The sequence below is a fragment of the Anolis carolinensis genome, chromosome 1, assembly GCF_035594765.1.
Source record: "Anolis carolinensis isolate JA03-04 chromosome 1, rAnoCar3.1.pri, whole genome shotgun sequence".
In the NCBI taxonomy this organism is placed as follows: domain Eukaryota; kingdom Metazoa; phylum Chordata; class Lepidosauria; order Squamata; family Dactyloidae; genus Anolis; species Anolis carolinensis.
Window position 1 is genome coordinate 234,823,996 of NC_085841.1, and position 27,880 is coordinate 234,851,875.

General features: G+C 42.6%; 2 protein-coding genes across 7 annotated transcripts in view; one reads left to right on the top strand and one right to left on the bottom strand.

Annotated features, from left to right (window-relative positions):
- Positions 1 to 27,012, top strand: slc19a1 (solute carrier family 19 member 1). 4 transcript variants are annotated; one of them, XM_062967067.1, is made up of 7 exons: positions 1 to 196; positions 347 to 504; positions 10,118 to 10,438; positions 17,598 to 18,348; positions 20,380 to 20,572; positions 22,079 to 22,220; positions 23,820 to 27,012. In XM_062967067.1, exons 3-7 carry the CDS (start codon positions 10,262 to 10,264, stop codon positions 24,006 to 24,008), a joined length of 1,452 nt encoding a protein of 483 aa, XP_062823137.1. In that variant the 5' UTR covers positions 1 to 196; positions 347 to 504; positions 10,118 to 10,261; the 3' UTR covers positions 24,009 to 27,012. The 4 variants fall into 4 exon arrangements, with proteins under 4 accessions (XP_062823137.1, XP_062823130.1, XP_062823129.1 ...); XM_062967060.1 differs by having other exon boundaries at positions 1 to 525; XM_062967059.1 differs by having other exon boundaries at positions 1 to 504.
- col18a1 (collagen type XVIII alpha 1 chain) overlaps positions 25,116 to 27,880 on the bottom strand; it is a 195,835-nt gene continuing 193,070 nt past the window's right edge. For all 3 annotated transcript variants that reach the window (XM_008110583.3, XM_062967049.1, XM_008110565.3), the window contains one exon: positions 25,116 to 27,679. In XM_008110583.3, coding sequence (XP_008108790.1) covers positions 27,466 to 27,679 — 214 coding nt within the window. In that variant the 3' untranslated portion in view covers positions 25,116 to 27,465. The remainder of the gene's footprint in view (positions 27,680 to 27,880) is intronic.

The window sequence follows — 27,880 nt, forward strand, 5'->3', positions numbered from 1 at the left end:
TCCTAGGGAGGGGAGTGTGGGAGGAGTCCTTTCGTGCCTCTGAGCTTCGCTTTTCCAGCCATTGACAAAAGTGAAACCAAGCCCAGAGCCTTTGCTGCTCTGGAGAGGGACACGATGGATTCCAATCGCAGGGAAAGAGATGCCACCGAAGCATTCGGCAGAACCTCCTGACGGCATTCCCAGGCGTTTGGATTGTGTAAGATGGGGTTGGCCTGGATGGCCCTTGGGCGTCTCTTCCAACTCTGTGGACCGAGGAAAGGACAGAGTTCGCCTTTATTGTCTTGACAGGGGAGTCGGGGAGCAAAGGGACCCGTTAATCACTGCAGTCTCTTTCTTTCCGCGGCAGCCGCTGCGTCGCGGCTTGCAAGCGCTTCGTTTCCACGGCCACCTTCCGCCCTGCTTGCATTGTGGGCCTTGTAGTTCAGCCGAGGCTGAGGCCAGGACTACGGCTCCCGGCAGCCGCGGCTCCCCACGTGCGTGTCCACGGAGCTGGCCCTTTTGCAGGTAACTGGGCCCAAGCGGGAGGTGAGCAGAGGCTCCGGAGAAGTCCCCTCGTTTGTGGTGTGGTGCATTTTGCACTGTTCGGCACCACTCCGTGACGTGGGATCCTGGGAGTTGTAGTTTGGAGAGGCACCAGCTCTCTTTTTGGCAGAGAAGGCGGAAGACCCTGAGCTACAACCCGCTAGGATTCCATAGCATTGAGTCCTGGCAGTGCACGTGGGATCAAACTGCATTAATTCTACAGTGTTGCCCTGGAATTTGCACCTTTCCTCTGTGGCTGGCTAGGGAGCTCTGCCCTGCTAATCTAATCAGCAAAGCGGGTGTTTGTACAGCTAAAGCTTTTGTCTGACAGGGTTGCTTGTTTGTTTATAATTAAGACGCCTATAATGAGAACCAGAAGTATTTGGGATTAGAGGTCTTTAACCTCCGGGTTTTGGGATATTTGCATATACCGTTGGCCCGTTCTGTTCAGAGGTTCAATTATCAACAGGCATTGTTTTGATACAATGTTGATTTTATTGTGTTTTTACTTACTGTAATGTTTTCTTATTTGTTGTACTTTGTTTACTGCTTTTGGGCCTTTGCCCCATGTTAGCCGTCCCGAGTCCCTGCGGGGAGATGGTGGCGGGATAGAAAAATAAAGTTATGATTATTATTATTATAGTAGAGTCTCACTTATCCAACATAAACGGGCTGGCAGAATGTTGGATAAGCGAAAATGTTGGATAATAAGGAAGGATTAAGGAAAAGCTGTTGGGGCCCCTGGTGGCACAGTGTGTTAAAGCACTGAGCTGCTGAACTTGCGGACCAAAAGGTCCCAGGTTCAAATCCCGGGAGCAGAATGAGCGCCCGCTGTTAGCCCAGCTCCTGCCAACCTAGCAGTTTGAAAACATGCAAATGTGAGTAGATCAATAGGTACCGCTCCAGCGGGAAGGTAACAGCACTCAATGCAGTTATGCTGGCCACATGACCTGGAGATGTCTATGGACAATGCCGGCTCTTTGGCTTAGAAATGGAGATGAGCAGTCGGACACGACTGGACTTAACGTCAGGGGAAACCTTTACCTTTAAGGAAAAGCCTATTAAACGTCAAATTATGTTATGATTTTACAGATTAAGCACCAAAATATCATGTTTTACAACAAATAGACAGAAAAAGCAGTACAATACACAATAACATTATGTAATAATGACTGTATTTACGAATTTAGCACCAAAACTTTGAAATGTATTAAAAATTGACTACAAAAACATTGACTACTAAAAGGCAAACTGCGCTGGATAATACAGAACATTGGATAAGCAAAGGTTGGATAAGCGAGACTCTACTGTATTATTATCCTCAGCTTGAATATTCTCTCTCTATATATATCTTATATCTATATCTATATCCCCAAAAGCAAATCCTGATTTTGACATTTATGTAGTCAGACATCCACATTCATTGGGACTGGGGGTGCAGGACTCCAGCAAAAAAAAAACCTTTTCTTTTCACCCTAAAATAATTCTTCTGTAGGAATCACTTCGGCCCCTTTTACCCTGCGATATACTCCAGATTATCAAAGCAGATAATCTGGATTTTATGTGGCAGTGTAGATAGATGGGGCCTGAGTCCTCAGGTACAACTCAGTGGCAGAAGCTGACTCTAGACTCACACTGGAGTATTTAGAGATTCCTGGATACAGGCATATAGCCCGGGGGGGGGGGCTTGAGGGGCTTCAGCTCCCCCCCCCCCACAACATTCTCAGGGTGGTCCACAAGAAGGCCTTACTGGTACGTAGCACGTGGTATGTGTGTATTCATATCATGGTCTGATCACCATGCTCAATATATCCCATATGCATGGGGGTATTGGGATAACAATACAAAAGGTTTGCTAAAGTAGATCCTCTCTCACTCAGACTCAGCCCCCCCCCTCCCCAAATCAAAATCCTGGCTACAAGCCTGCCTGGCTATTAATCAAAATTATGAATAATCAAATCCAAAGAAGTGGAAGTGGAAGGACAACTGTAAAGGACGCTATTTTACAGCAGATTCTCAGGCACCTTGTTTATTTGTTCAGTCACTTTCGACTTCGTGACCCCCTGGACTAGCCCACGTCAGAACTCCCTGTCAGCTGTCGCCACCCCCAGCTCGGCCCCTCTTCCTTTTTCCTCCCATTTTCCCCATCATCATTATCTTCTCCAAGCTTCCATCCAGCTGAATAAAATCCCTCATTTTCTACTTTGAACTGGGATATATGGCAGTGTGGACTCAGATAACCCAGTTCAAAGCAGATATTGTGGGATTTTCTACCTTGATATTCTGGGTTTCTGCCAACCTAGCAGTTCGAAAACATGCAAGTGTGAGTAGATCAATAGGTACCGCTCCAGCAGGAAGGTAACAGCGCTCCATGCAGTCATGGCGGCCACATGACTTTGGAGGTGTCTACGGACACTGCCGGCTCTTCGGCTTAGAAATGGCGATGAGCACCAACCCCCAGAGTCAGACACGACTGGACTTAATGTCAGGGAAACCTTTACCTTTACCTATTCTGGGTTATATGACTGTGGAAGGGCCCTTAGTTTACCAGCACCCATGGGGATTGGCAGATCATAAATAAATGTAGCTTCTGGTTTCTTGAGGATTACTATTAAAAATAGTAACTATATCCCATACAATGCCATATCATAAACTCTGTATGGACTTGATGTTAATATTGAAATACAGTAATTACAAGCAAATTCAGTCAAAAAGGGGCTAATTGACACCAGACCTGGTCTAGATAGCGATTTTGGACATTGTCATAAATTTGAATGTTGTAAAAGAAATGCCAGCATAATGCTTGGGCAGTCAGTTGCCAGAAGTCTAGTTAATAGAATTAAATGTTTTTCTTTCTTCAGCGTATACATTCTGATCCTCTTATGAATAAGTACAGAACTCCGCAAATCTTTGTCAAAAGATAATAACATAAATATTTTTAAAACTTCATCCATTGGTGGGAAAATGTTGAGTAGCAACAGCTTATGAGAAACAGAAACTTTAGCAATAAAACTGGGTAGATTGAAATTATGAGTATATAACAGTATCATATTTCCCAAAATGAAAGTGAGTCATTGTCGATTTGCAGGATGTTCAATTCAAATTTGGTCCTAAGCAGGTGTTGACCTGGAAGTAGGAGGCTGTAAATCCCAGGAGCTCCATGAAGAAAGGGAGGCAAGGTTATATCTGCCTGGCAAAACAAACCCAAACCAAGTTTCTAAATCAGGATTGCCACATTTCTTTGAAATGTGACTTGACTAGATACAGTTAGCTTTGCGCAGCAACAGCGGAAGACAATCTGATTTATCGTTATTTTAAAAATTACAGCCAACTCCAGGAAAGTTTATTCCCAACTTGAAAGAGAAATAAATCATTCCCCCTCAACAGCATGCCAAAACACTTTCAGAATTGAGAATTATACATTCTGCTTCTCTTGCACTTTTCTAGCATCTCTCTCTCTCTCTCTCTCTCTCTCTCTCTCTCTCTCTCTCTCTCTCTCTCTCTCTCTCTCTCATTAACAGGGTTTTCTGCTGTCTCAACAGGTCAGCAGATAAGCATATCTGTTCTTTGTTTGGACACTTTTATAATAGATTGGAGCAAACTTATGAGACACCTAGCAGAATAATTCAGCAAGAATTTGTAAAAATATTTTTAAACTATATTTCCAATAAGTTCTTCGGCCACATAACTAGTTGGTGTACCGGTTGGGGGATTCTGGGAGTTGTAGTAAAAAGAGAACCTTCTAAATGTTAGAACATTTCTTAGGGTTGTCTCTTCAATGAGTCAGGACACTATCATAGAAACATGAAGCGTGAAAAACTGAGTGGGTGGGCATTTGTAATCCTTTAGATCTTGGTCATATTTGACAAATATATAATGGATAGTGGGATGGTAGAAACCATTTTATGGCAAGTTAAAAAAATATAATTTAAGACAGTCAAAATCCTATGATGTTAGCCAAGAGGACATTGGTGAGGGGACGCTTTCGAGCAGGTGTGAAACAAAAATCAATAGATTTAAGAGCATCTGGATTCCAAATTTCCCAACACGTTTTCTTTATGATTATTTGAAGAAACCATGACTTGAAATACAAACCAAGAAAGCAGTATCCTGATTGACTTTATGGTAGTCAAATGCAAATAGTTTTCTTTCAGATATCATTAGGCCCCAAATGGAATTCAGATTGGTGTAACCCTTCTCTTTGAAGTAAGCTTAAGATGGAATTTAATCAGCTTGTTGGATCTCTTAATTACACTAAGGGCCCTTCCAGACAGGCTTTATATCCCAGAATCTGATCCCAGTTTTTCTGTTTATCTTAGATTATCTGGCAGTGTGGACTCATATAATCCAGTTTAAAGCAGAAAACCTGGGATCAGATCCTGGGATACAGGACCTGTCTGGAAGGGCTCTAGTATTCTTGAATAGTTTCCCCTTTGGCAAGAACATGTATGCAACTGGCTCTTTAATTTTTTTTAGTTTGACATTTACAGATTTGATTATTTATGGATTGATTCATGTCTCCTTTCTAGGAATCTCTTAGTCCTGCAGTGAGAGGACCTAAAGCACCTAGATATTTCTAGAGAGATATTCTCTCAATTGCAAATGAACAATGTATCTGTCATAGTCAGAACGCCACCAAATAAGGTTCAACACAGTTTATTAAAGTTACAGAACCAAAAATGCCCGTAAGAAACAAAGGGCTAGGCAAACACTTGCCTTCAATGTGAAAAGATACTAAAAACAGTTCAAAAGATAAACCGGATTAAACAGGAGTTTAATCCGGGTTAAATCAAAAATGCTTACTTCAGCCTGGCCCTTTAAACAAACAAAAGTTGGTAAACAAAGATTCAATGAAACACAAATAACTGGCAGCAGATTCCTCTCTGCTACTCAAAAGCTACGATTGAGTAACTAAGTTGTTACTCCTCCGTGCAACGAGCGAACTCCGGGTCCAAACACATCAATCAGGGTAGCAGCGGTCAGCAGGGTCCCAATCCGGTCCAAGGTCGAAAGCCAGGTACAGACGTCTTTAGTTCACCAGTTCCACCGATAGCCACAGAAGGGATAGTCCGAGGTCGTAGTCAGTCAGTCAGTCCAGCGTCAATCCAGAGTAGGCAATTAATGTCCGTCAAAAAGACGATGGAGGTCCAAGCTATCAAGATTAAACACAGGTTGCACAACAAAAGCCCACACAGTTCCTCCCGCCGTCTATGCCCAGTGTCCTTGGTAACTTACGTAGTCAGCAAACGAATCACACCCGTCTTCAGGAATTTCCCCAACAAGAGCCCAAGCGTTCGTCCAGATTACCTTGCCCAACGCAATTAGCCGTTGATTCTAAACCCCATTTTATGCCAGTTCATAACTCCTCATCACTATCAGCTGCTATCCTAATTCCAGGTGCCTCATCATCATCATCCTCATCAGAGCTAAAACACCTTTGACTACGCCCCACAGCATCCCCAGCTGTGGATCCCGTTCCATCCCTCCAGCCCGTCCACGGGTCCGATCCTGCAACCCGCCAGTCGCCTCCCATGCTATCATTACCAGTGGCACCCAAATCCTCCCTCACACGAGTCCATTCCATGTCATCCTCCTCTGAGCTAACCATCTCTTCCTCCATTCCCTCGGTAAAACCCTCAAAGGAGTCTTCATCTGTTGGTTCTGCAAATAAGTCTCGGAGCCGTTTCCTTTCGCGCTCCTCAAGAGAGTCTGACTCTCGAGGAGTCTTACGACCTCGTCTCCCAGTATCGGAGCCATAAGGCTCAACCCTAACAGTATCTTTACATTGATTATTTGCAATTTTCTCAATTTCCTAGCGTTCTCTAACTCCAGAGAAGGACTGACTTAATTATGTATCAAAAGTTGTTTAGGAAACTTGTCCTGCAAAATCCAATGCCTTTATTATTTTCTTAATTGATGTCATGTGAACTCGTCCATCAGGAGTGATGGGACCATAGGCAAACAATGACTTGGAAATACCAGTTTCCCCAGCTTGGGGTTGATTGTAGTTAATAGTGCAACATAACTGGAGGGGGCCCTGGCCCTTTTCTGCCACATTATTGGTTTTGCTTTGTGTTTGCACCATTATGCTACAGTTTCACATGGGTTGAGGGCTTGTATGTTTCTTCAAAGTGTCAAAGAATTGCTACTTATTGGATTTGAGCAATTTAAGGAAAAGGAAGATGATCAGATTTGAGGATGGGGCCCTGGATGAGCAGCTTAGACTTCATGATCTGAAGAAACTACTTGAGTTTCTTTTCAGACATCAGTGATTTGTTGTGCAAGCATTGTGTTGCTAGATTTTTCTAATTAAGTTAATCAAAGGGAGGTTATTTTATCAAAAATGCTTTCCTCCTCCTACATTAATTCAAAACAGTGTGATAGAGTGTTCATTTCATTGGTAATTTTCATTTTTCTTTAATCATATTAAAGATTAGTGAGGCACATTATGTTCTTATTCCTGGAACAGCCTTGATGGGCTAATATTCTCATTTGATATAGCATATAAAAAATTATATTAGCTGAACGATTCCTTTGGGTTTTATAAAGGCTTGTCAGTTTCCCCATCACTTAATTCTGGACGTGGTAACTGTCACAAAAATGGGTGTCATTGAAATTATGATCAAAGGGAAAAAATGCCTTGAATTGCTTGTAGTAGTTAATATAGAAGGAGCTCCCGGTGGCGCAGTGAGTTAAACCGCTGAACTGCTGAACTTGCTGACTGAAAGGTCAGCAGTTCAAATCCAGAGAGTGAGGTGAGCTCCTACTGTTTGCTCCAGCTTCTGCCAACCTAGCAGTTCAAAAACATGCAAATGTGAGTAGATCAATAGGTACCTTTCCGAGGGGAAGATAATGGCGCTCCATGTAGTCATGCCGGCCACATGACTTTGGAGGTGTCTACGGACAACGCCGGCTCTTCGGCTTAGAAATGGAGATGAGCAACAACCCCCAGAGTCGGATATGACTAGACTTAATTTTAGGGGGAAACCTTTACTAGTTAATATAGAAGCATTGCTTATTTATGGTATTTTTAACACTTCAGGCACACATTTCTAATTATAGTGACCTATAATCTTGCAGACAAACACATCACTTATCAAAATGTTATAGATTGATTCAGTAGCAGCTAAAAATGTATTATGTATCGTAGATGTCTACAAAATTGCCAGGGCAACAAATAAATAGTCTGTGAGGACCTTTAGAAGCCAAAGAACAGGGAAACACTAGTTTTCAAAAGATATAATGTCAGAACCTGGAAGCTTTCCAGAATTAAGACACGCTCACAATGAAGTTTACTGAAAACAAAGTATTTTCCCTTCTTGCCAGAATTCAAGAAAGTCAGTTCTAACTTTCCCCTATAATCCCCTCCCCCCTCCTGGTCAGATTGTGCTCTCTCAGAACATGGCCATACAGCCCAGAAACCACATAACACTCCTATTATATTATTCTCTCCATTTTCTGTAGACAATCAGGAGTTTCCAATCCTTCAAAATTTTCATTTTTAAAACACAAGCTACACTTTCAATTTCTAAAACACCACCAGATGTCCTTATCTGTGTAACATTGCCCATCTTTTCTCTCTCTCTCTCTCTCTCTCTCTCTCTCTCTCTCTCTCTCTCTCTCTCTCTCCCCCCCCCCCCCCCTTCGCCAACATGGTCTTCATGTCAGGATGAACTAAGTAGCCACTTCCCATGGCTGCTTTGGGCTTCCTGATATCATCATAGTTCTCACATTATCTGCCCAAAGGCATAGCACAAAGGCATGCCAAAACAAAGCCCTCCCAGACTCTCCTATACCGTGGCTGTGTTGAGGAGCTGACCAAAAGAAAGGCCCTAATGCTGATTATGAGCCCCAGTGGCGAAGTGCATTAAAGCGCTGAGCTGCTGAACTTGCAGACCGAAAGGTGGCAGGTTCAAATCCCGGGAGCGGCTTGAGCACCCGCTGTTAGCTCCAGCTCCTGCCAACCTAGCAGTTCGAAACATGCCAATGTGAGTAGATCAATAGGTACCGCTCTAGTGGGAAGGTAACGGCGCTCCATGCAGTCATGCCGGCCACATGACCTTGGAGGCGTATACGGACAACGCCGGCTCTTCAGCTTAGAAATGGAGATGAGCACCAACCCCCAGAGTCAGACATGACTGGACTTAACGTCAAGGGAAATCTTTACCTTTTTAGTGCTGATTATGTAGCCTTATATCAGTGGTTCTCAACCTGTGGGTACCCAGATGTGTTGGCCTTCAAGTCCCAGAAAGCCTAACAGCTGGTAAACTGGCTGGGATTTCTGGGAATTGTAGGCCAAAACACCTGGGGACCCACAGGTTGAGGACCACTGCTTTATATAGAGACAGATTTTCTTTATAATGCCATTGCAATTGTGGGTTTGTAATGTAAATGTTACAATGTAGATTGTAACATTTCTGTATTCACTAATGCTACTTAGTCACAATCTTGGCAAAAGTAAATACCATGCAAAACCTGCTTTATAAGGCAGCAGATGCCCCGAGTGATGGAGATCTGTTCAACTTGCAAATGAGTTGCAGGAGGATAATGTTCTGCAATCTCTTATGAAACCCCATGCCTTACAGTTTCAGGGAAGCCTGGTCAAAAAACCCTGATCTCCTCTAACCTCTTTGGCCCAAAAGCAGGAATCCAATGTAGTGGGTGAAGGGATGGTGCAGATGTTTAGCAGTCATTTCTTCGAAGCAGTTGCATAAAACCAATTTCATGACAGTCTTCTGTGAGGGTGGAGTGCTAAACAATTGGCAAATACATAGTAATACATGGTGGGTGGGGTGGGGAAACAGAACAGCTAGAACATCACCCCCAGTGGTTATAAGTGTACATATATAAATTCATACTTCTTTGACTACGAAGTATTTCCTCCACTTTTTCTGCTAATCTAAACCTACTAGTTACCAAAACCCACAGTTACTGTATTATTGTATTGTTGAAGGCTTTCATGGCTGGAATTACTGGAGTGTTGTGTGGATCCCGGGCTGTGTGGCCGCGTTCTAGCAGCATTTTCTCCTGACGTTTATTGTGACTTTTCGGCTGGCATCTTCAGAGAGTCCTCTGAAGAGGTCAGCCACAGCTGCAGGCAAAACATCAGGAGAAAATGCTGCTAGAACATGGCCATACAAGCCCAGAAACCACATAACACTCCTATTATATTATTCTCTCTATTTTCTGTAAAAAGACAATCAGGGGTTTCCAATCCTTCAAAAATGTTCCTAATTATTTTTCTTTGTCTATTGCGTTTTAACAACCAGTCCTCTTTTGATGGTATTCTTCCGCTTTTGTGCACTTAACAATCTTGCTGCAGTGATCATGTATCGTAGTAAGTTTAGGTCAGGCAATTTCTAATGTCCTGATCTGGCAGCCTTTAAGCATTCCATTGAGATATTTCTTGGTATTGTGTACAAGCAAGTGCCGTGTGCCTTTAAAGACATTTCAGTGACTGTGGGAGACAGAATGTTTTTTGTTCCTGTAGACTTGTATTTGCAAAATTAAGTAAACACTTTCCTGTTGGGATGGTGACAGGCATTAATTCATAAGGCTGCCTCGCAGGAAATCTGATGCATTGCCAATCTGTTAGCTTTTTTACAGGCGCACTGACCGGTGCTGGAGACTGTATGCAGCCAAAGAGCCAAGCAGCTGACCCAAGAACGCCACTAGCTGCCTGGACTTAGTTGAAGGGAACTTCTTCTTTCAAGGAGTGATCAAGTGACATTTATGAGACATGTCTACTGAAGACGACAAACCCGAAAACCAGCCCCCTGACCCTCCACCAGACTCCCAGTGGAAGCTTCTAGTCTTCTACCTCTGTTTCTATGGCTTCATGGGCCAGATCCGACCTGGAGAGAGTTTCATCACACCCTACTTATTGGGAGCAGAGAAGAACTTCACAAAAGAAGAGGTGAGTTTGTCAGATTGATCAGTATTATAAGATGGTTACAGCCTCATCTGGAAGTGCTTGTGGTTTTATTCAGACTAGCTAACTCTAGTTTTACTATCCTGCTTTGTACAGAGTAAATTCAGGCCGTAGTATGACTTCTGTAGGCTACGTTTTAAATTGCATTATTTTCAAACCAAGAGAGGAGGCAAGCAACCACCATGCATATAGATACAATACTCATAAATGCTCATTCTTTTAGAACATGAAACCATAGTTATGTTTGAACTGTCCGCTTCTCTGTACAGTAAAGGTTTAAAGCAGTGATTCTCAACCCGTGGGTCCCCAGATGTTTTGGCCTTCAACTCCCAGAAATCCTAACAGCTGGTAAACTGGCTGGGATTTCTGGGAGTTGTAGGCCAAAATACTTGGGGCCCCACAGGTTGAGAACCACTGGTTTAAAGGATCATTAACCCTCATCTGTCTGTAAAAATGCCACGGCATGCAAATATTTACTTTTACCTGCAAGCAACAATTCCAGTGTGATTGACTAGTTAGGGGCTAGAATGAGACGTTGGAAATCCAGCTCAAGTCCCTGTTAAATTTCTTTTTTTAGCTTTGGCATGATTTTAGAGAATGTTCAGTGGGATGGAAGTAAATACAGTGTGGGATTTATTCCATTCAATTACAGAGGTTCAGTTCAGGCAGAGGTGTGTGAGAGGTTAAGGGGGAGAGAGAAGGGGAAAGAAATTAATATATAGTTCAGGCCAGAAAATGAAATTAAGGAGAGTTAGAAAAAGAAATAACATTTCTTTTTTTGTGTGTGTCAGTAGCGACTTGAGAAACTGCAAGTCGCTTCTGCTGTGAGAGAATTGGGCAATTCTGCAAGGACGTTGCCCAGGGGACGCCCAGATATTTTGATGTTTTCCCATCCTTGTGGGAGGCTTCTCTCATGTTCCCGCATGGAGCTGGAGCTGATAGAGGGAGCTTATCCGCACTCTCCCTGGGTTGGATTCAGGTCAGCAACCCAACTGCCAAGCGCCGGCACAAGGGTTTAACCCACTGTGCTATCGGGGGCTCCTATTTAACGGTTAAGTAGATTTATATTATGTGTTTGCTTTTCCCAATGATCTGTTATTATTGTAAAAATAAAATCCAAGCTAACTAGTCACAGTTTCTAATATTATAAAGATCCCATGCTGATCAGATCAAATAATTACTTCTTTGTGGTTTCCATGTTTTTCTTTTGAACATTGTATTAATCAGCCCAACAGAGAATTCAGTCTCTCTTGTCTTGTAATCCGTCCCAATAGACAAGGGTTAAAACCAGTGCCAAACTAGTACATAAAATGAATGAGGTATGTCTGTCATAACTAGCAAGCCCTGTTGATTAATTGGATGTACTCTAGTTGGAATTAACATTGCGATTCAGTACTTTATATATATGTAATAATAATAATAACTACTACTACTAATACTTTATTCTTGTATCCTGCCACCATCTCCCCGGAGGGACTCCCCGGAGGGACTCGAGGCAGCTTACACAGGGACGAGCCCAACAACAACAACAACGTAACTTATGTAAAACAATAGTTGAAACAGTGAAACAATAATTAAAACAATAACAATAAAATGTAAATATCACATAACAATCTAACAATATTTAGAGTTAGATTTCAATAGGCCATAATCCCAGGTAAGCAAGTATAGAATTGCAACCTTGAGTTCCAATTTTGAGGGAATGGTGAGATATAAACTGTTGTGCAGTGTATAAAATGAGCTCTGCAGATGATGCTTCAGCTGTACTTAATCAAAAGGAAAGTCAGTTTATTTAGCAAATGCTGATTTCGTATCAGTAAATGTTTTATTTTGATACCTATTTTATGTACCTTTATACTTGGGGTCAAAAAAAAAATGTCTTAGGCCAAAAGAGATCCCAAGGAGAAAAGTTTAAGAAACCCTGATCTAGGCTATGGTGAGAAATTTGCAACTTCTTGGGTAATTTATTGCATTTTCTAAATTTTTCAAAATACAACTTTGGCTAATTTCACCTTTTCATATTACGATATTAAATGAATAATAACAACAATATTGGCAATGGCATGTTTAGGCCCCATATTCTGAGGAATGCTGATAAAAATGCTATATCAATTCATCAGTTTACTGGAGTTAAGTGAGCAAATATTCTTGTTTTACTTTTAGAGAACTATGAGCTGCACTAAAGGTCAGCTGAAATGTTTCAGTGGCCTTGCTGAACAGATCTGACCTACTGTCCTAATTTCCTTCTAGCTTATGGTTAAACCTTTGGCCTGTTCCTGTTGTAATTAGTGACTTCTGATGTCTTTGTCGAAGCCTTCAGAATTCCCTCTGGGACACAGGCAGCTCCTGCTCTTTGTGCTGAAATGTGTCCCTCCCAGGTCTGGCACAGAGAAGAGGACAAGGGAGGCAATCTGTGTGCCATGGCTTCGTCATGCTTTCTAGTGCTGCCCTTTGGAAGGGCCAAAGCTCAGGCTCTCTCAGACACATTGACTAGGCATGAACAGCAAGTGCTGAGGGAGCACATGGGGTGAAGAGGATCTACCAAAATACCTGAAAACTCTCTTTTCAATACAATCCAAATCACAGTTAGCCTTCTTAGTGTCTACTGGAGCAGTCATGCCGGGTCATGAGGAATGTCCTTCTAGTTTCCATTTTATGAAAGATTCATTGGCCAGAACCTCATACCAGGATAGTGCATTGCCCACCAGAATGCCTCCCACTACCACTAAAAGCAGCATTCAAGTGCCAGATCATACTGTTATGGACATTTATGAGCCATGGATAAATGGGAGACACTTGGATGACATTTGGCTGTAATTCTGCAGCTACCATGTTTCCCCAAAAATAAGACAGTGTCTTATATTAATTTTTGCCCCCAAAGTTGTGCTAGGTCTTATTTTCAAGGGATGTCTTATTTTCCCATGAAGAAGAATTCACATTTATTGCTGAACAAAAATGAACATTTATTATATACTGTACAATTGTTGTCATCACAAACCAGCATAACCAGAATCCTATCAAGAATTTCTTGTTACTACCATTATTTCCATGTACTACAATCTATGCCGATCCTGCATGCTCTGGTGTTCTGTTTGGTAGGCATGCTTCCAAACAAAATCTTTGCTAGGTCTTACTTTCGAGGGGGGGGGGCTTATATTTAGCAATTCAGCAAAACCTCTACTAGATCTTATTTTCAGGGGATGTCTTATTTTCGGGGAAACAGGGTAGGACACGAATGCTGACATCATTCTCCTGGGTTTTCAGTGAGTTGATGGAGATATGGGAGTGCAATCTCAGTTTTCATCTGACTGCAAGATGTTGCCCAAATGCCTCCTGACTATACTACCCTGCTGGGAAATGACCGGGGCAGCATATTCCAATGATTTTAAGATGCCTTTTGGGAGTGGGGAAGAGAGGCATTAAACAAGGAGATAATGGATACCTCCTGTAACATTGCTGATATGACCTACAGTGAATCTCCACTGTGGAATTAATTCAGTTTGACTCCTTATGGAATCATGGGAATTGTCATTTTATAAAGTGTTCAGCCTTCTCTGCCAAAGTACTGCTGCCTCACCAAATTACAACTCCCATGTAAATGGTACAATAGTCATAAGTGGGTCAAAGATAAGTGGATTTTCTTCATTTTACACTTTCACATTGTTTCAGTAAGAGACAATGGTTTACTTAAAGATTGATGTATAGATGAAATCCTGTACCTTCATGGCTTGGATGGCAAAATAAATACAAAATCTGACAAGATGGTTGGGTGTTAGATCTGTTTACAAACAGTATCTTGACAAGCTTCAATGTGTCTAGAGAAGGACGACTAAAATGATCAAGGGTCTGGAGAACAAGCCCTATGAAGAGCGGCTTGAAGAGCCGAGCATGTTTAGCCTGTAGAAGAGAAGGCTGAGAGGAGACATGATAGCCATGTATAAATATGTGAGGGGAAGTCATAGGGAGAAGGAGCAAGCTTGTTTTCTGCGGCCCTGGAGACTAGGACATGGAATAACGGCTTCAAACTACAGGAAAGGAGATTCCACCTGAACATCAGGAAGAACTTCCTCACTGTGAGGGCTGTTCGGCAGTGGAACTCTCTGCCCCGGAGTGTGGTGGAGGCTCCTTCTTTGGAGGCTTTTAAGCAGAGGCTGGATGGCCATCTATCAGGGTACAGTACTTTGAACGCAGTTTTCCTCTTCTTGGCAGGGGTTGGACTGGATGTCCCACAAGGTCTCTTCCAACTATATGATTTTATGATTCGATGATTCTGTCGCCTCTCTTGGCTTCTTTTTGTGTAAATGGGACATAGCTTTTCCCCCCTGCACTTTCCCCATCCCTCCTCTCCTGTGGGGAGAAGTTGTTTGTCCATGTCCCAGGAAGTTTTGTTTGGCCAGGGATCAGAGTCCCTGCTGCTTTGTTTCCATGAACAAAACACAGCAAGTTCCAATAAAGTGGCTGGAAGAGGCTTAGCTGACTACCTTGGCAAGGAACATTTGGGGGGGGGGGGGTTACTGTTAACTTCAGGCACAAGATGCCCAAGATTTTTGTTTTTAAAAAAGATCAGATCTTTGTAATTAAGAAGCTGTGACCAGCAGGTGCTTGTTTTAAAAACCCAAAGAGCTCTAGTACATTTTATGTATCCTAGCGAATTTGAATAGCACTAGATCTCACCTCTCCTGTACATGGTCATATGCAGTGTTAGAGCTTGGAAATGTTACTTTTTGAACCTCAGCTCCCAAAGCCTTCTATGTTGGGAGTTGTAATCCAAAAAGGAGAGCTCTGGTATTAGTACAAATGCCCTGCTGTGCCCTAAATCCTATTGTTTGCCCTGACAAAAGCATTGAATGAGTTGGAATTACTTTTGTGTTGACTAAGCTTTCCACCATTGATTTAATGGGTTGACTTAAGTTAGGACTAACCAACAGGATTGCAGCCAGGGCCCAATATTCAGTTAGTTACTTGTTGTGCCATGCATACCGGGCAAATCATTGGCAAAAGCACAACCAACATACTCTGATGATAGAAGCAGAGTTGCTTATACAGCAACATTGCACATTACACATTGCTCATTAAACAGAGGCACCCAGTCACTTGCAAGTCTCGGCCAGTGCTGCTTTTCTGTATGGGGGTTGTGAAGTGCTGGTGTAGCCTGTCTCCACATCTGAGCTGGATTGCACCTTGTGCATCATAATGCAAGTGTTCTCTGTTCACTGTGATGTGATACTGGAAAACAGCAATCAAAATATTCCATGGATCCTTTTATGCACTAAAAAATACTGTTTCTCACCCCAATATGCACATTCCTCTTTCCTTTTACTAGGTTGGCAGCAGTCACCCCGAGATTATGGAATGATTTTCCAAAAGAGATTTGACAGCTAAATACATTGTCTAAATTTAAAACAGTGTTAAAGACCAATCTCTTACAGTAGCCTACCCATATGATTTTTAAAACTATGACATCATCATTATTATTACAGTAGAGTCTAGCTTATCCAACCTTCACTTATCCAACATTCTGGATTATCCAACACAGTCTGCCTTTTAGTAGTCAATGTTTTTGTAGTCAATGTTTTCAATACATTGTGATGTTTTGGTGCTAAATTCGTAAATACAGTAATTTCTACATAACGTTACCATGTATTGAACTGCTTTTTCTGTCAATTTGTTGTAAAACATGATGTTTTGTTGTTTAATTTGTAAAATCATAACGTAATTTGATGTTTAATAGGCTTTTCCTTAATCCCTCCTTATTATCTAACATTTTCACTTATCCAACGTTCTGCCGGCCCCTTTATGTTGGATAAGCGAGACTCTACTGTATTATTATTATTATTATTATTATTATTATTATTATTATTATTATTATTATTATTATTAAATGGCTCTTCAGGATCATTGTTCTCAAAATTGATTACAGGGAGCACCTCTCCTAGTCGTTGTTGCCCTCTGTTCCTGAGTATCCTTTATCTGAAATGTTTGGAACCAGTCGTCTTTTGCATTTTGGATTTTTTTTTTAAAGATTTTGGAATACCATTGTTTTCATCTACATACATAATGAGATATTTTGGAGATGGAACCCAAGTCTAAACATGAAATTTATTTTTGTTTCATAGACACCTTATTCATATAACCTGAAGGTAATTTTATACATCATATTTTTTAATAATTCTGTGTACAAAACAAGGTTTGTGTACATTGAACCACTGGAAAGTAATGTTGTCACTATCCTAGCCACCCATGTGGACAGTTTTATTTTTTGGAATATTTTGAATGTTAACATTCCAGATAAGAGATGCTCAACCTGCGGTCAGTGTGTGCGAAAAAGACCTTGGAGTCCTCGTGGACAACAAGTTAAACATGAGCTAACAATGTGATACGGCAGCTAAAAAAGCCAATGGGATTCTGGCCTGCATCAATAGGGGAATAGCGTCTAGATCCAGGGAAGTCATGCTCCCCCTCTATTCTGCCTTGGTCAGACCACACCTGGAATACTGTGTCCAATTTTGGGCACCGCACTTGAAGCGAGATGTTGACAAGCTGGAAAGCGTCCAGAGGAGGGCGACTAAAATGATTAAGGGTCTGGAGAACAAGCCCTATGAGGAGCGGCTTAAAGAACTGGGCATGTTTAGCCTGCAGAAGAGAAGGCTGAGAGGAGACATGATAGCCATGTACAAATACGTGAAGGAAAGTCATAGGGAGGAGGGAGGGAGCTTGTTTTCTGCTGCTCTGCAGACTAGGACACGGAACAATGGCTTCAAACTACAGGAAAGGAGATTCCACCTGAACATCAGGAAGGACTTCCTCACTGTGAGGGCTGTTCGACAGTGGAACTCTCAGTCCCGGGCTGTGGTGGAGGCCCCTTCTTTGGAGGCTTTTAAGCAAAGGCTGGATGGCCATCTGTCGGGGGTGCTTTGAATGCGATTTTCCTGCTTCTTAGCGGGGGGTTGGACTAGATGGCCCATGAGGTCTCTTCCAACTCTACTATTCTATGATTCTATGATTCATTTTCCTCTGGGGTTCTGTGTTCCTCCTGCCCAGCATGGAGTAGCAACACTTTCGTTCTTGCAGAAAGGGCAGAGGCAGAGTCCTGGGATTCACCATGAGAGGGTGTTGTCATTGGCTTGTGTTTTATGTCTTGCAGGTCACCAATGAAATCACCCCTGTGCTCTCCTATTCGTACATGGTGGTGCTGGTGCCCATCTTCCTGCTGACTGACTATCTGCGGTACAAGCCAGTGCTGGTGCTGCAGTGCCTGAGCCACATCTCCATCTGGCTGCTGCTGATCTTTGGCACCAATGTCCTCGCCATGCAGTTCATGGAGTTCTTCTATGGCATCACGATGGCTGCCCGGGTGGCCTATTCCTCCTACATATTCTCTCTGGTTACCCCATCGCGTTATCAGCGGATGGCCAGTTACTCTCGCTCCTCTGTCCTGATGGGTGTCTTCATCAGCTCTGTGCTTGGACAGCTCTGTCTCAGCGTCGGGGGCACCACTTTCATGACTCTCAACTATATTTCTCTGGGCTTCATGTGCTTTGCATTGGTCCTGACCCTGTTCTTGAAGCGCCCCAAGCGCAGCCTCTTCTTCAACAGAAGCGACCCTGTTTGCAATGGCACCTCTCCTCCTGAGCTGGACAAGATGAAGCCTGGGAAGCCGGGGTGGCAGAAAGCCTCAGCTTGGCAAAATATGGTCATTATCCGAATGTTAAAGGAGCTGGCATCCATTGTGCGTTTGCCTCAACTGAGGCTTTGGTCCCTCTGGTGGATATTCAATTCTGCCGGCTACTACTTGATACTGTATTACGTGCATATTTTGTGGAATGACATTTACTCTACCACCGATAACAGAAAAGTTTACAACGGAGGCGTGGAAGCTGCTTCTACACTCCTTGGTATAGAACCTCCCCCCTCTCTTCACTTTTTAAGCTTGATGTATATTTAATCGCCCTCTCTCTCTTTCACTCTTTCTGCTTCATTGTGCTTCAAACATGAAATGAAAATGGGCTTAGCAGACTATCCCAGGCACCCTCGTGCAAAGGCAAGTGCTGCTGAAATTTTGGACTTAAACATTTGGTTTGGCTCTTCAAGATAGTTTCTATTTTGTGGTTCCTTACTTGGGGTCTATGAATCTCTAGGGGTTCTGTAAAAACTGGTGTAAAATTATTTTTATTTCTTCAATATACTTTGAAGAAGTAGTGCTTTTTCAGCAGGGAACGGTCTGTACTTCCTCAGATACTTATAGAGAGTCAGTGATCCACACCAAGGGGGGTCTCCCAGCATGAAACCCAGGGCCTCTCCAGATCATTTAGGACACCATAGAAGCAGGTCTTGACAAAGGAACCTCTTTGGATTACAACTCCCAGAATCTTGCATGGGACTATATTGTGTGAGTTAGGCCACCAGCAGTTCTAGAGCATTGCTGCTGAGAAGTTCTGAGAGTTGTAGTACAAATATTACCGTGGTGACTTAAATATACGCAGCCACAATTGTGAAAGTCACAGAGATGTTCCCAGGTGACTCAAGCCAATTTTTTTACTGTGGGAATTTGGTAGCAAGGAGAAGGAAAGCCCTCACACAACTGAGAATCGTAAGATCTTAGAGCTGGAAGATATAGGAAAGGCTATCTGCTCCAATCCCATTCCGCCATGCAGGAATGCACAACTAAAGCACTCCTGTAAGTTGACCACCCAACCTTTGGTTTTGTTCCTGGTTTTCTCCATGACATTCAGATGTTGATTATTTATCTAAGAGATCAACTTTCTGACTCCCTCCAATTCCTACCAACCCATTTCCTACATAATACATAGGACATACCGACTAGTTCACAAGGCCTGTGTATATTGGACCCCTCATCAGAGCTCTGCAGTAGAGAACATGGTCAGTGTGCAAAAGGTCCTAACTTCAATCCATGGCAACCACAGCCCAAACAGAGAGAAGTGCTGTTGCCGAGGAGGAAATAGAACAATGACTTGATTGCTTTATCATTTGCAACTTCTTTTAGCTGTCTTGTCTGAAGGAAGTTATGCTTAGAAAGAGCACTTGCCTTTTCCTAAGCTATGAGTTGTGCTCTGGAGTTTCCCAACCCGCAGTATCATGTTTTGTTCTAAGCATAACATCCACTTGAATTTTCTTATGGCAAAGTGTCTTAAAGCACTGAGCTGCTGAACTTGCAGACCAAAAGGTCCCAGGTTCAAATCCCGGGAGTGGAGTGAGCGCCTGCTGTTAGCTCCAGCTTCTACCAACCTAGCATGTGAGTAGATCAATAGGTACCGCTCTGGCGGGAAGGTAACAGCGCTCCATGCAGTCATACCGGCCACATGACCTTGGAGGTGTCTACGGACAACGCCGGCTCTTTGGCTTAGAAATGGAGATGAACACCAACCCCCAGAGTCGGACATGACTGGACTTAACATCAGGGGAAACCTTTACCTTTTACTTACATTTAAAAATGCTGTTTGATTGCATACTTGAGTTACATGAAAGGACATGAAAGAAGAAGAAAGAATCTTCTGGCACCATTAAGACTAACGGATTTATTTTAGCTTAAACTCTTGTGAATTACAGTCCACTTCCTCAGATGTATTGAAAGAATATGATACTCAAGCTAGAACTGTAGCATGCATTTATTCAGTTACGTCTCTGGTGCAGATCTTTTTTGGGTCTAGAGGCCATTCTTCTCCTCCCTGTAATATTGGGATGAACCTGCTGATTTCAGTAAAGTTCAAGTCTAGCTGGTTCTAAAAGTAAAAAATACCTGTCCCGATCAGAGCAATTAAAAAATTTAGTGGTCAGTTTATGTTAGCTGGTGTATAAAGATGGTGGATGTGTCACTTTAAAAAAAAACCTTATTTTTGACTTGAGAGGCTCTGTTGGGTGAAACCTGGGTGCTGTTCTGTCTTGGCAACCGTTGTGTCTTTTCCCAGGTGCCATCACCTCCTTTGTTGCTGGATATGTGAAAATACGCTGGACGGTCTGGTCGGAGCTCATGATTGCTATCGTGACGGCATTCCAGGCAGGTCTGCTTTTGCTGATGAGCACAACTGGCAACATCTGGCTATGTTATATAGGCTACATCCTTTTCCGGAGTTCCTACCAGTTTCTGGTCCCTATAGCCATGTGAGTGGTAAGAACAATTGTCAAAGTCTAGGTTCAGGTTATACAGGAACCTCAAAAAGGCCTTTGATCTCTGGAAAAAAGTACTTCTCATTCTTTTTTAGCATGAGGGGAGAAACTATATCCATCTGCCTGTTTGTGTGCCTGTAGGGCAGTGGTTCTCAGCTTGGGGTCCCCAGATGTTTTTGGCCTACAACTCCCAGAAATCCCAGCCAGTTTACCAGCTGTTAGGATTTCTGGGAGTGAAGGCCAAAACATCTGGGGACCCACAGGCTGGGGACCACTGCTGTAGAGTAATTGCATAGATCAGCTTGTCTTTCTAATATGATTGCTTTGTTCAAGGAAGGCTTATCAAGACTGATTTAAATCTTGTTAATAGTCCCAACCAGTGTAGATCCATTGATTTCACTATGGAATAATAAAACAACAGTTTATTTCAAATCCTGTTGATTTAGTAAGTCTGCTCTATTTGGGACTGCCAATATGATTGAGGCCTATCTATTTTTTTGCCACGTGTAAAGATGCTAGTGATCTGTAACTATGATCTGTGACTATGATAAATCAGTTCCATATATTTATGGATGACTGAAAGTTCTAAGTACCAGTATTTCTAATATTTTAATTCCCGTGACATGTGTGACATTGGGGGATTCTGGTTTGCTTTTAAAAAAATATATACACCAGAAATGAGGCAATTATTCATAGTTCAAGAGATATGAACTAATCTCTGGAAATGACAGACAGGGATGTACCTAAATGCAAAATACCACAGCTTTAAGATATTTTTCAAAGACACCTAGTTGCAGGTATTGTAAGGTTTGTGGCTGGCATTCACAAAGGCAGTTCTGAATATATAACCTATGGCTGGCTTATATCCATGATTCTTTGTTTAGGGGACATATAGGGACTGTGAGTCTCCCAGTCCTCACTTTCCAGGCATCAGCCACTGGGATCCACTGGGATTTGTTCCTTTGTCGTTGTTTGGGAAGCAGAAGACTGATGTTCCCACTTCCTATCTTTGAGAGAAATCTAGTGGAAGGAAAAATTGGAACAGGGACACTGTTTTTGATTTTGTCACCACCCAAGATTGCCCATGGAGAAAAATTGGAAACATCTTTCAGCTGCTTCCTAGATGACAGGAGAATTCATAGCAACCCCTGCCCAGTAAGTGGAATGGAGGCACTGTTGGGCTACATATCAAAGGTAGTTATGCATTTGTAACTGCTTTAATGACTTCTGGACATTGTTCCTAGCTGTGTTGTGTCATTCAAAACTTTCCTCTCTTACTGCACAGCTACTTTGTGTGGCCATCACAAAACTGCTAGCACCTGCTATATTGTAATTTAGTACCTCAGATTTTAATATAAAATCTTTTCAGCAGTTCCCAGCATTAGTGCTGTGGCAGCATGCCAGCCGAGACCCCTATCCAAAAAGCCAGTCTTTTCTGTCTTTAGCATCTTTTGAGCTTGCTGACCAAAGTGACTTTCATTCTTTTCTCTTTGGTTAAAGCTTTCAGATTGCATCTTCCCTCTCCAAAGAACTTTGCGCGTTGGTGTTTGGAATCAACACTTTTCTTGCCACAGTTCTCAAAACTATAATCACCGTCATCATAACAGATAAAAGAGGACTGGCTCTTTCGGTCCACCCTCAGGTAAGGGGTACATGCTCACAGAGTGATCATAGTAGATAGCCATATAGATATCTGATGAGTCAGGTGATATGAATAACCCTGATAGAAGGGCTGTGTGGCCATGTTCCAGAAGTATTCTCTCCTGACATTTCATTTATTTTAACTCAATGGAAGTTCAGTTTAAAACTGCCCACACCTGCTTTGCTTGTTCCAGCACTGCTGCTTTTGCCTCCTGGTCTGTACACTTCCCTCAAACAGCACAATTCTTTTCAAATTCACTCAAAGTTTCCCCCAATGAATTTGGTTGAAGTGTCCCTAATTGCAGCTAAACTCTTCAGATTGGGGCTTCCCAAACTATCTAGTGTTGGGGAGTGGCACCATATTTTTGCTCATTGGCTACAACTGTTTCTTCCTGGCAACTCGCTGAGGACTGGTAGTTAATGGATTAATAATAATCCATGGAACACTACTTTGCATGTCACTAATATAAAGGAAGCAAGGGTAGTGGTGATGGGAGCTGCTTCCATGCTCTAAATTTTTATTGATACTAAAGATTTCTGCCCCAACCTTACAATATGTTTCCAAGGTGACTTACAATCATTCCACTGAATTATTTCAAAGGTTTAACCATTGGTGCAATATGTAATATCCAGTCCTATAGTTTGAATGCAATTTGTTGCCAGGGAGACTCTGCTGGACAAACAGAACTACCTCCAACAAACATGGGTACAATTACTGTAAATGATCTCCATTTGCTTATTTATCTTTGCATGGTCTTAAAAGGAAAAAAAATCATCCACAGTAAAAAGGACTGTGCATAAACTGTGGAAACTTGCAAAGCAGATATTCTAGTGGATTCATGGAAGGAAGCTTGATTTATGTGGCAAGAGGAAAAAGCAAGCAAAAGTGGCAGGATTTCTTTCCCCTGCCCCTGTTGGGATGCTTAGGTGAAATTCCTGTGGTTCGCAGGAAAGAGATTTGGCTTTCATTCATTGACAAAGAACACCATTTTCAGAGCTGCTGTGCCAGCAGACAAAAGTTGGGAGGATTGATGTCCATTTGCCCACTTGGGAGCTTCCCACAAAAGGTAACTGGGCCGCAGAGCTTGGAAATCCTACTTTGGATCCCAAATCCAGTTCTTGCATTTTTCCTAGAGTCACACAGAAGTGAGGATGTAAGGTAGGCCAGCAGCTTATTTCCCCAATGCCTCATTTCCTTCATGGCTACTGTGCTCCCATCTTCTAGTAGCATAGAGTAACAAGACTCTGGCCTTGGACTACAGCACCCAGAATTTCTCAGCATTCTGGGATTCCTGCTTAAAAAGTAAATTTGCAAAGCAAGATGATGATCAGATAAGTAATCCAGCACATCCCTTCTGATGTGGGCCATCTGTCGGGGGTGCTTTGAATGAGATTTTCCTGCTTCTTGCAGGGGTTGGACTGGATGGCCTGTGAGGTCTCTTCCAACTCTATGATTCTATGATGTGGATCTTTTTCAGAGATGTTTTGTGCTTCTCTTTGTTGCTGACAAATAGCCATTACAATTTCAGTTCTTTTTGGTCCTGTCTTTTTGCTTTCATTTCAATCTTGGCTGTCTCTCTCTTTCTTCCCTCTTTTCCAGTTCTATGTGTACTTCGGCTACTTCACACTCCTGGCTGTGGTGTACCTCGCAGCAAGTTTGTATGTGGCCATGAGGCACAATGTGTGCAGAAAGCCGCAAGAGGCACCACCCGTGGAGGAACTCTGCAGCCCAGTTGTGGAAACCCTGGGCAAGGACAAAAGCACAGAGCTGGCGAGCTCAGAAGCCTGAGAAACCTGATGGATGGCAGAGAAGAGAGGGATCTCCGTGCACGCTCCCAGATGGAACGGGACTGAGTCTTACTTGCATGACAATCAGCACTTACAAGGTCAAGACATCTTTGATTTCCAGAATATCATGTTGCTATAGAGGTCAAGGGATAAAAGCAGTGCTTGACATTAAGAAAAGGCACATGCAGTGTCTTGCTGACAGACCGTAGATTCCTGCACCCGGTCCGGGTCTTCAGTGTGCAGTCATTCCACTGTCCACCATTTTGACCAAAGCTGCCATTAGCAGAGACAGCATTGCTGATGCTGTGGGTGTGCACTCAGCAATCATGTGAATATGATTTTAAATTTTGCTGTTCCTCCTCTTCACCTACAGGGGAACCAACAGAGCACTTTTTTTGTTTTTACAAATAGACAAGTTGTTTTAACTTTTAAGTTCCTATATTAATTTGACACCAGTAAATGTATTGCGCTGGAATTCTTGAGTTAGCAACCTTTGTTGAACCTGCTTGCCCTAGAAAACTGAGTTTCTTCTTACATGGGCCTTTGGCATTCCAGTCTCTCCTACCATGCCAGCTCAGGGCCCTTCTACACAGCCATATAAACCAGAATATCAAGGTAGATAATCCAGAACATCTGCTTTAAACTGGATTATCTGAGTCCACAGTGCCATATAATCCAGGTCAGTGTGGATTTTATACAGCTGTGTGGAAAGGACCTCAGAAGCAGGAGGACCAAAGAAAGTATCTAGGGCTGCTTCTTAGTAATCAGGAGCTGATATTTTGCTCTGACATATGCTTTCTCCTTCTGTTCCCTCTGCTCAGAGCTATAAAACACAAGGGTTTATTTTCAAATCATTTTCAGTGTCCCAGGATGATAGTGTGCCAAAAATTAGAACTTCAGGGACTCCTTGAGAACTTCTATGATTAAATATTTAATTTTAAAGCGTTACAGCTCTCTATAACGCCATTGGATATGGAGGTTCTGTTTCTGTTCCATCTTCATGCCATTTTTGAAAGGCATTCTGCACTTACTCAGAGGCATCTCTTTATTAATCCATTCAGTTAAGGCCAACCACTCTCTAGATTCTCATGCATAAGAACAACAAACATTTAAAAGAGAATACTTTCCTTTATTCAGTGCCTTTAGAAAACAGTTTATAGAACACAACACACAACTGACAAAAAGATATAGAGTCCCATAGGCTTTTAACGAACTGTGTTGAAATTTCACAAAATACAGTAGACAGTAAGAAACTGACTGTGTGACTTGCACAGATTCTTTTCCCTCCTGCCCCGTTATAAAAAAAAGTTCATTACAATAATGAAAATAACAAAGCTCGATAGAAATTTAGCACCTTGCTGTCTGAAAACCAATTGAAATGGTTTGCACGTTAGTGTTTAAAACAACTGGCAGGCAAGAAGCATTCTGGCACTGAAGTGGTGGATGGGCTGTGCTGTGTAGATCTCAGGCATTCAGTCACAGTAGGGCCCTTAAAACCAAAGATCTCTGGCACTTTGGGGTTAAAGGGTGCTGGGCTATGAACCTGCCTACGACTATGAACACCCCTCTCCCCCCCCCCCCCCCAAAATCCGTACTGTATCAGATCTTGGAAATATTGTACTATTTTGTTTTGTTTGGATTCCAGCTCCCAGAATCCTTCTGCCATGTTTGTAGTTTGAGATTTGCAATCCCCAAAAGTACACACCTTTTTATGCTGTACAGCACACGACTGTAGTTAATTATCTGTATGTCAGCTGTTCCCTCACTGTAAAATACCAACACAATGCTGGACCCTTTTTGCTTTAATAATTTGGAAGAGAGGCTGAATTTACAGCTATTCTGAATGGCTTATTACCCAGTGGTTCCTGCCACAGTGCTGGGGGTGGGTAGGAGTCAGGAAGGTGATTATCAATTGGGCTGGGCCTAATGCTGATTTGAGAGCAGCTGCTAAATGATTTTAGATCTGGTGCAGATCAAGACAAAGGTTTATTAAAAATTTGAGACACCCCTAGATGGAGGATCATAGTTGGAGCGCTCGTAAGCAGCTTCCTCTGCATAGATTTGGCTCTGTCAACGAAGCCAAACAGCTCTCCAAATGTAGACCTTTTGCAGTGACAGCTAGTTGATTCTTTTAAGGCAGAAGGGCCATATACATGCAACACATGCAGCTTGGCCACTCCGGCACAGTCACTCCTGTGAGGTCAAAAGACAGGGTGCTAGTAGTTGCACTCTTTGGCAAAGCTTTTATACTTGCTCGTTCATTATGAAATTGTCAAGTAAAGTGTGACATTGTCTCTAAAAAATTTTAAAAGATTTTTAAAAATCAAAATTAATTCTTTTAACAGAAATTTTGCACCATTTTAGTTTCTCTCCTGGATCCATAAGGAAAACATCTTGGTAAAATCACCTGTCAGTCCATAACATTTAATATCTCTGGCTCACCTGCAAAGCTAAGACAAAGTGAAGTTAGGGAGAAGTGAAAAGGGGGAGAACTGTGTGCAGTGTAACATCTGGCCATCACCCCCTTGCTCTGGGCATGTCATCTCAGCAGAGGATAGCATCAGTTCAGCAACGGAAATTGTAAGCAGACTATGGAGATAGTAATGCATGAGTAAACAGTTGAGCCAGCTTGTGAGTTAGGCAGTGGCGGATAGTTGGGGAGGCTGTCTTGTAAACACATTGCATATAGTGGTTACTCTCAGAAGGATCACTAGGGATAGTCTGGTGATCCCACCTCATTTTTAGCTATGTGTCCTACACATACACAGAAAAGCCTTTTAACTATGGCCATGTCCAGCAGGGTCTAGTTTATGTCCTTGAGCACCACACTTCTAAAAAATAAAGGCAAAAGCTGCCACAAGTGCCTAGCTGTGGGGCCCTTCTCCTGCAGGCTGTGCCCACAGTTATGGGCTCCAAAGAGCATTCACCCCATCACCCAGCTCTCTGCTTCCCAGAAACCATTTTCTGTTAAGTCAACTCCAAATAAATAGAATTTCTGGCATGTCCCACTTGGTCTTGGTTTTCTTTTTTCATAGTAGTAGTTATAGAACGGAAAGGAAGAGAGGGAAACAGAAACAGGAATCCAAGCCAATTCAAAGGTTAAAGGGGGGAGGGGGTATTTTGTGTGGCACACTTGCCTGGAGATTGCTTTGCATTCACAAGCCTATTCTGCCCTTTCCCTCCCAGCAGGCTTGTACACTGGTATTCAGCCTTGCCAAGAGGAACACATAAACAAACAATACATAAACATTCAGCACCAGAGCTGCACTGGGAATCATAGGAAGTCACTCTTTGGCTTTTTTGCTTGGTTTATCTGCTTGGTGGGGCTGGCTGGAGACATTATCCTGATTGGGGGGTAAGGGGACCGTGGCTCATTCCCCGCTCCTTAAAGGAAACATTGGGGTTCCCATCCTCCACTTGCAGTCAGCGCTTCCAAGTGTGTGTGTGTATGTGTGCTTTTATTTTTTGGAAGAAGTCATGAAGCTGTTTTCAATGCAGAGGACGATATAGGCATTTTTGCAGTTGCTGCTCTTCTGTTCTAGCAGCTTGCCCGATGCCAGCGAAGAAGCCTGGCCTGTCACCACTGTGTCATCCGTCCGCCATGTCTCACAGTAGTTCTCTGTTAGCCGTCGTCCCTTGGAATCAGAGCCATGCCAGACATACTTCTGAGGCCTGAAATGCATTAGAATTAGGATCAATTCATACATAAGCACAACACCTTTCCATGTCTGGCAATGACAACTCTTTGACATTATGGTTTTGTATCAGCACCTGCTGTACCAAGTGACATATTGGTTTCTATAGTCAATGCCCTACTTAGTACTTAGGTGAAGGCAAGCCAAGGAATACCAGGTACTGCAAATGTTCAGAGGA

What these genes read in the sequence shown, in the direction of transcription:
- slc19a1 (XM_062967060.1), top strand. Translation starts at nt 10,262, where the DNA reads ATGTCTACTGAAGACGACAAACCCGAAAACCAGCCCCCTGACCCTCCA. An exon ending in AGAACTTCACAAAAGAAGAG is followed by an intron (nt 10,439 to 17,597) that starts GTGAGTTTGTCA and finishes TATGTCTTGCAG; the next exon opens with GTCACCAATGAAATCACCCC. An exon ending in TTTCTGGTCCCTATAGCCAT is followed by an intron (nt 20,573 to 22,078) that starts GTGAGTGGTAAG and finishes CTTTGGTTAAAG; the next exon opens with CTTTCAGATTGCATCTTCCC.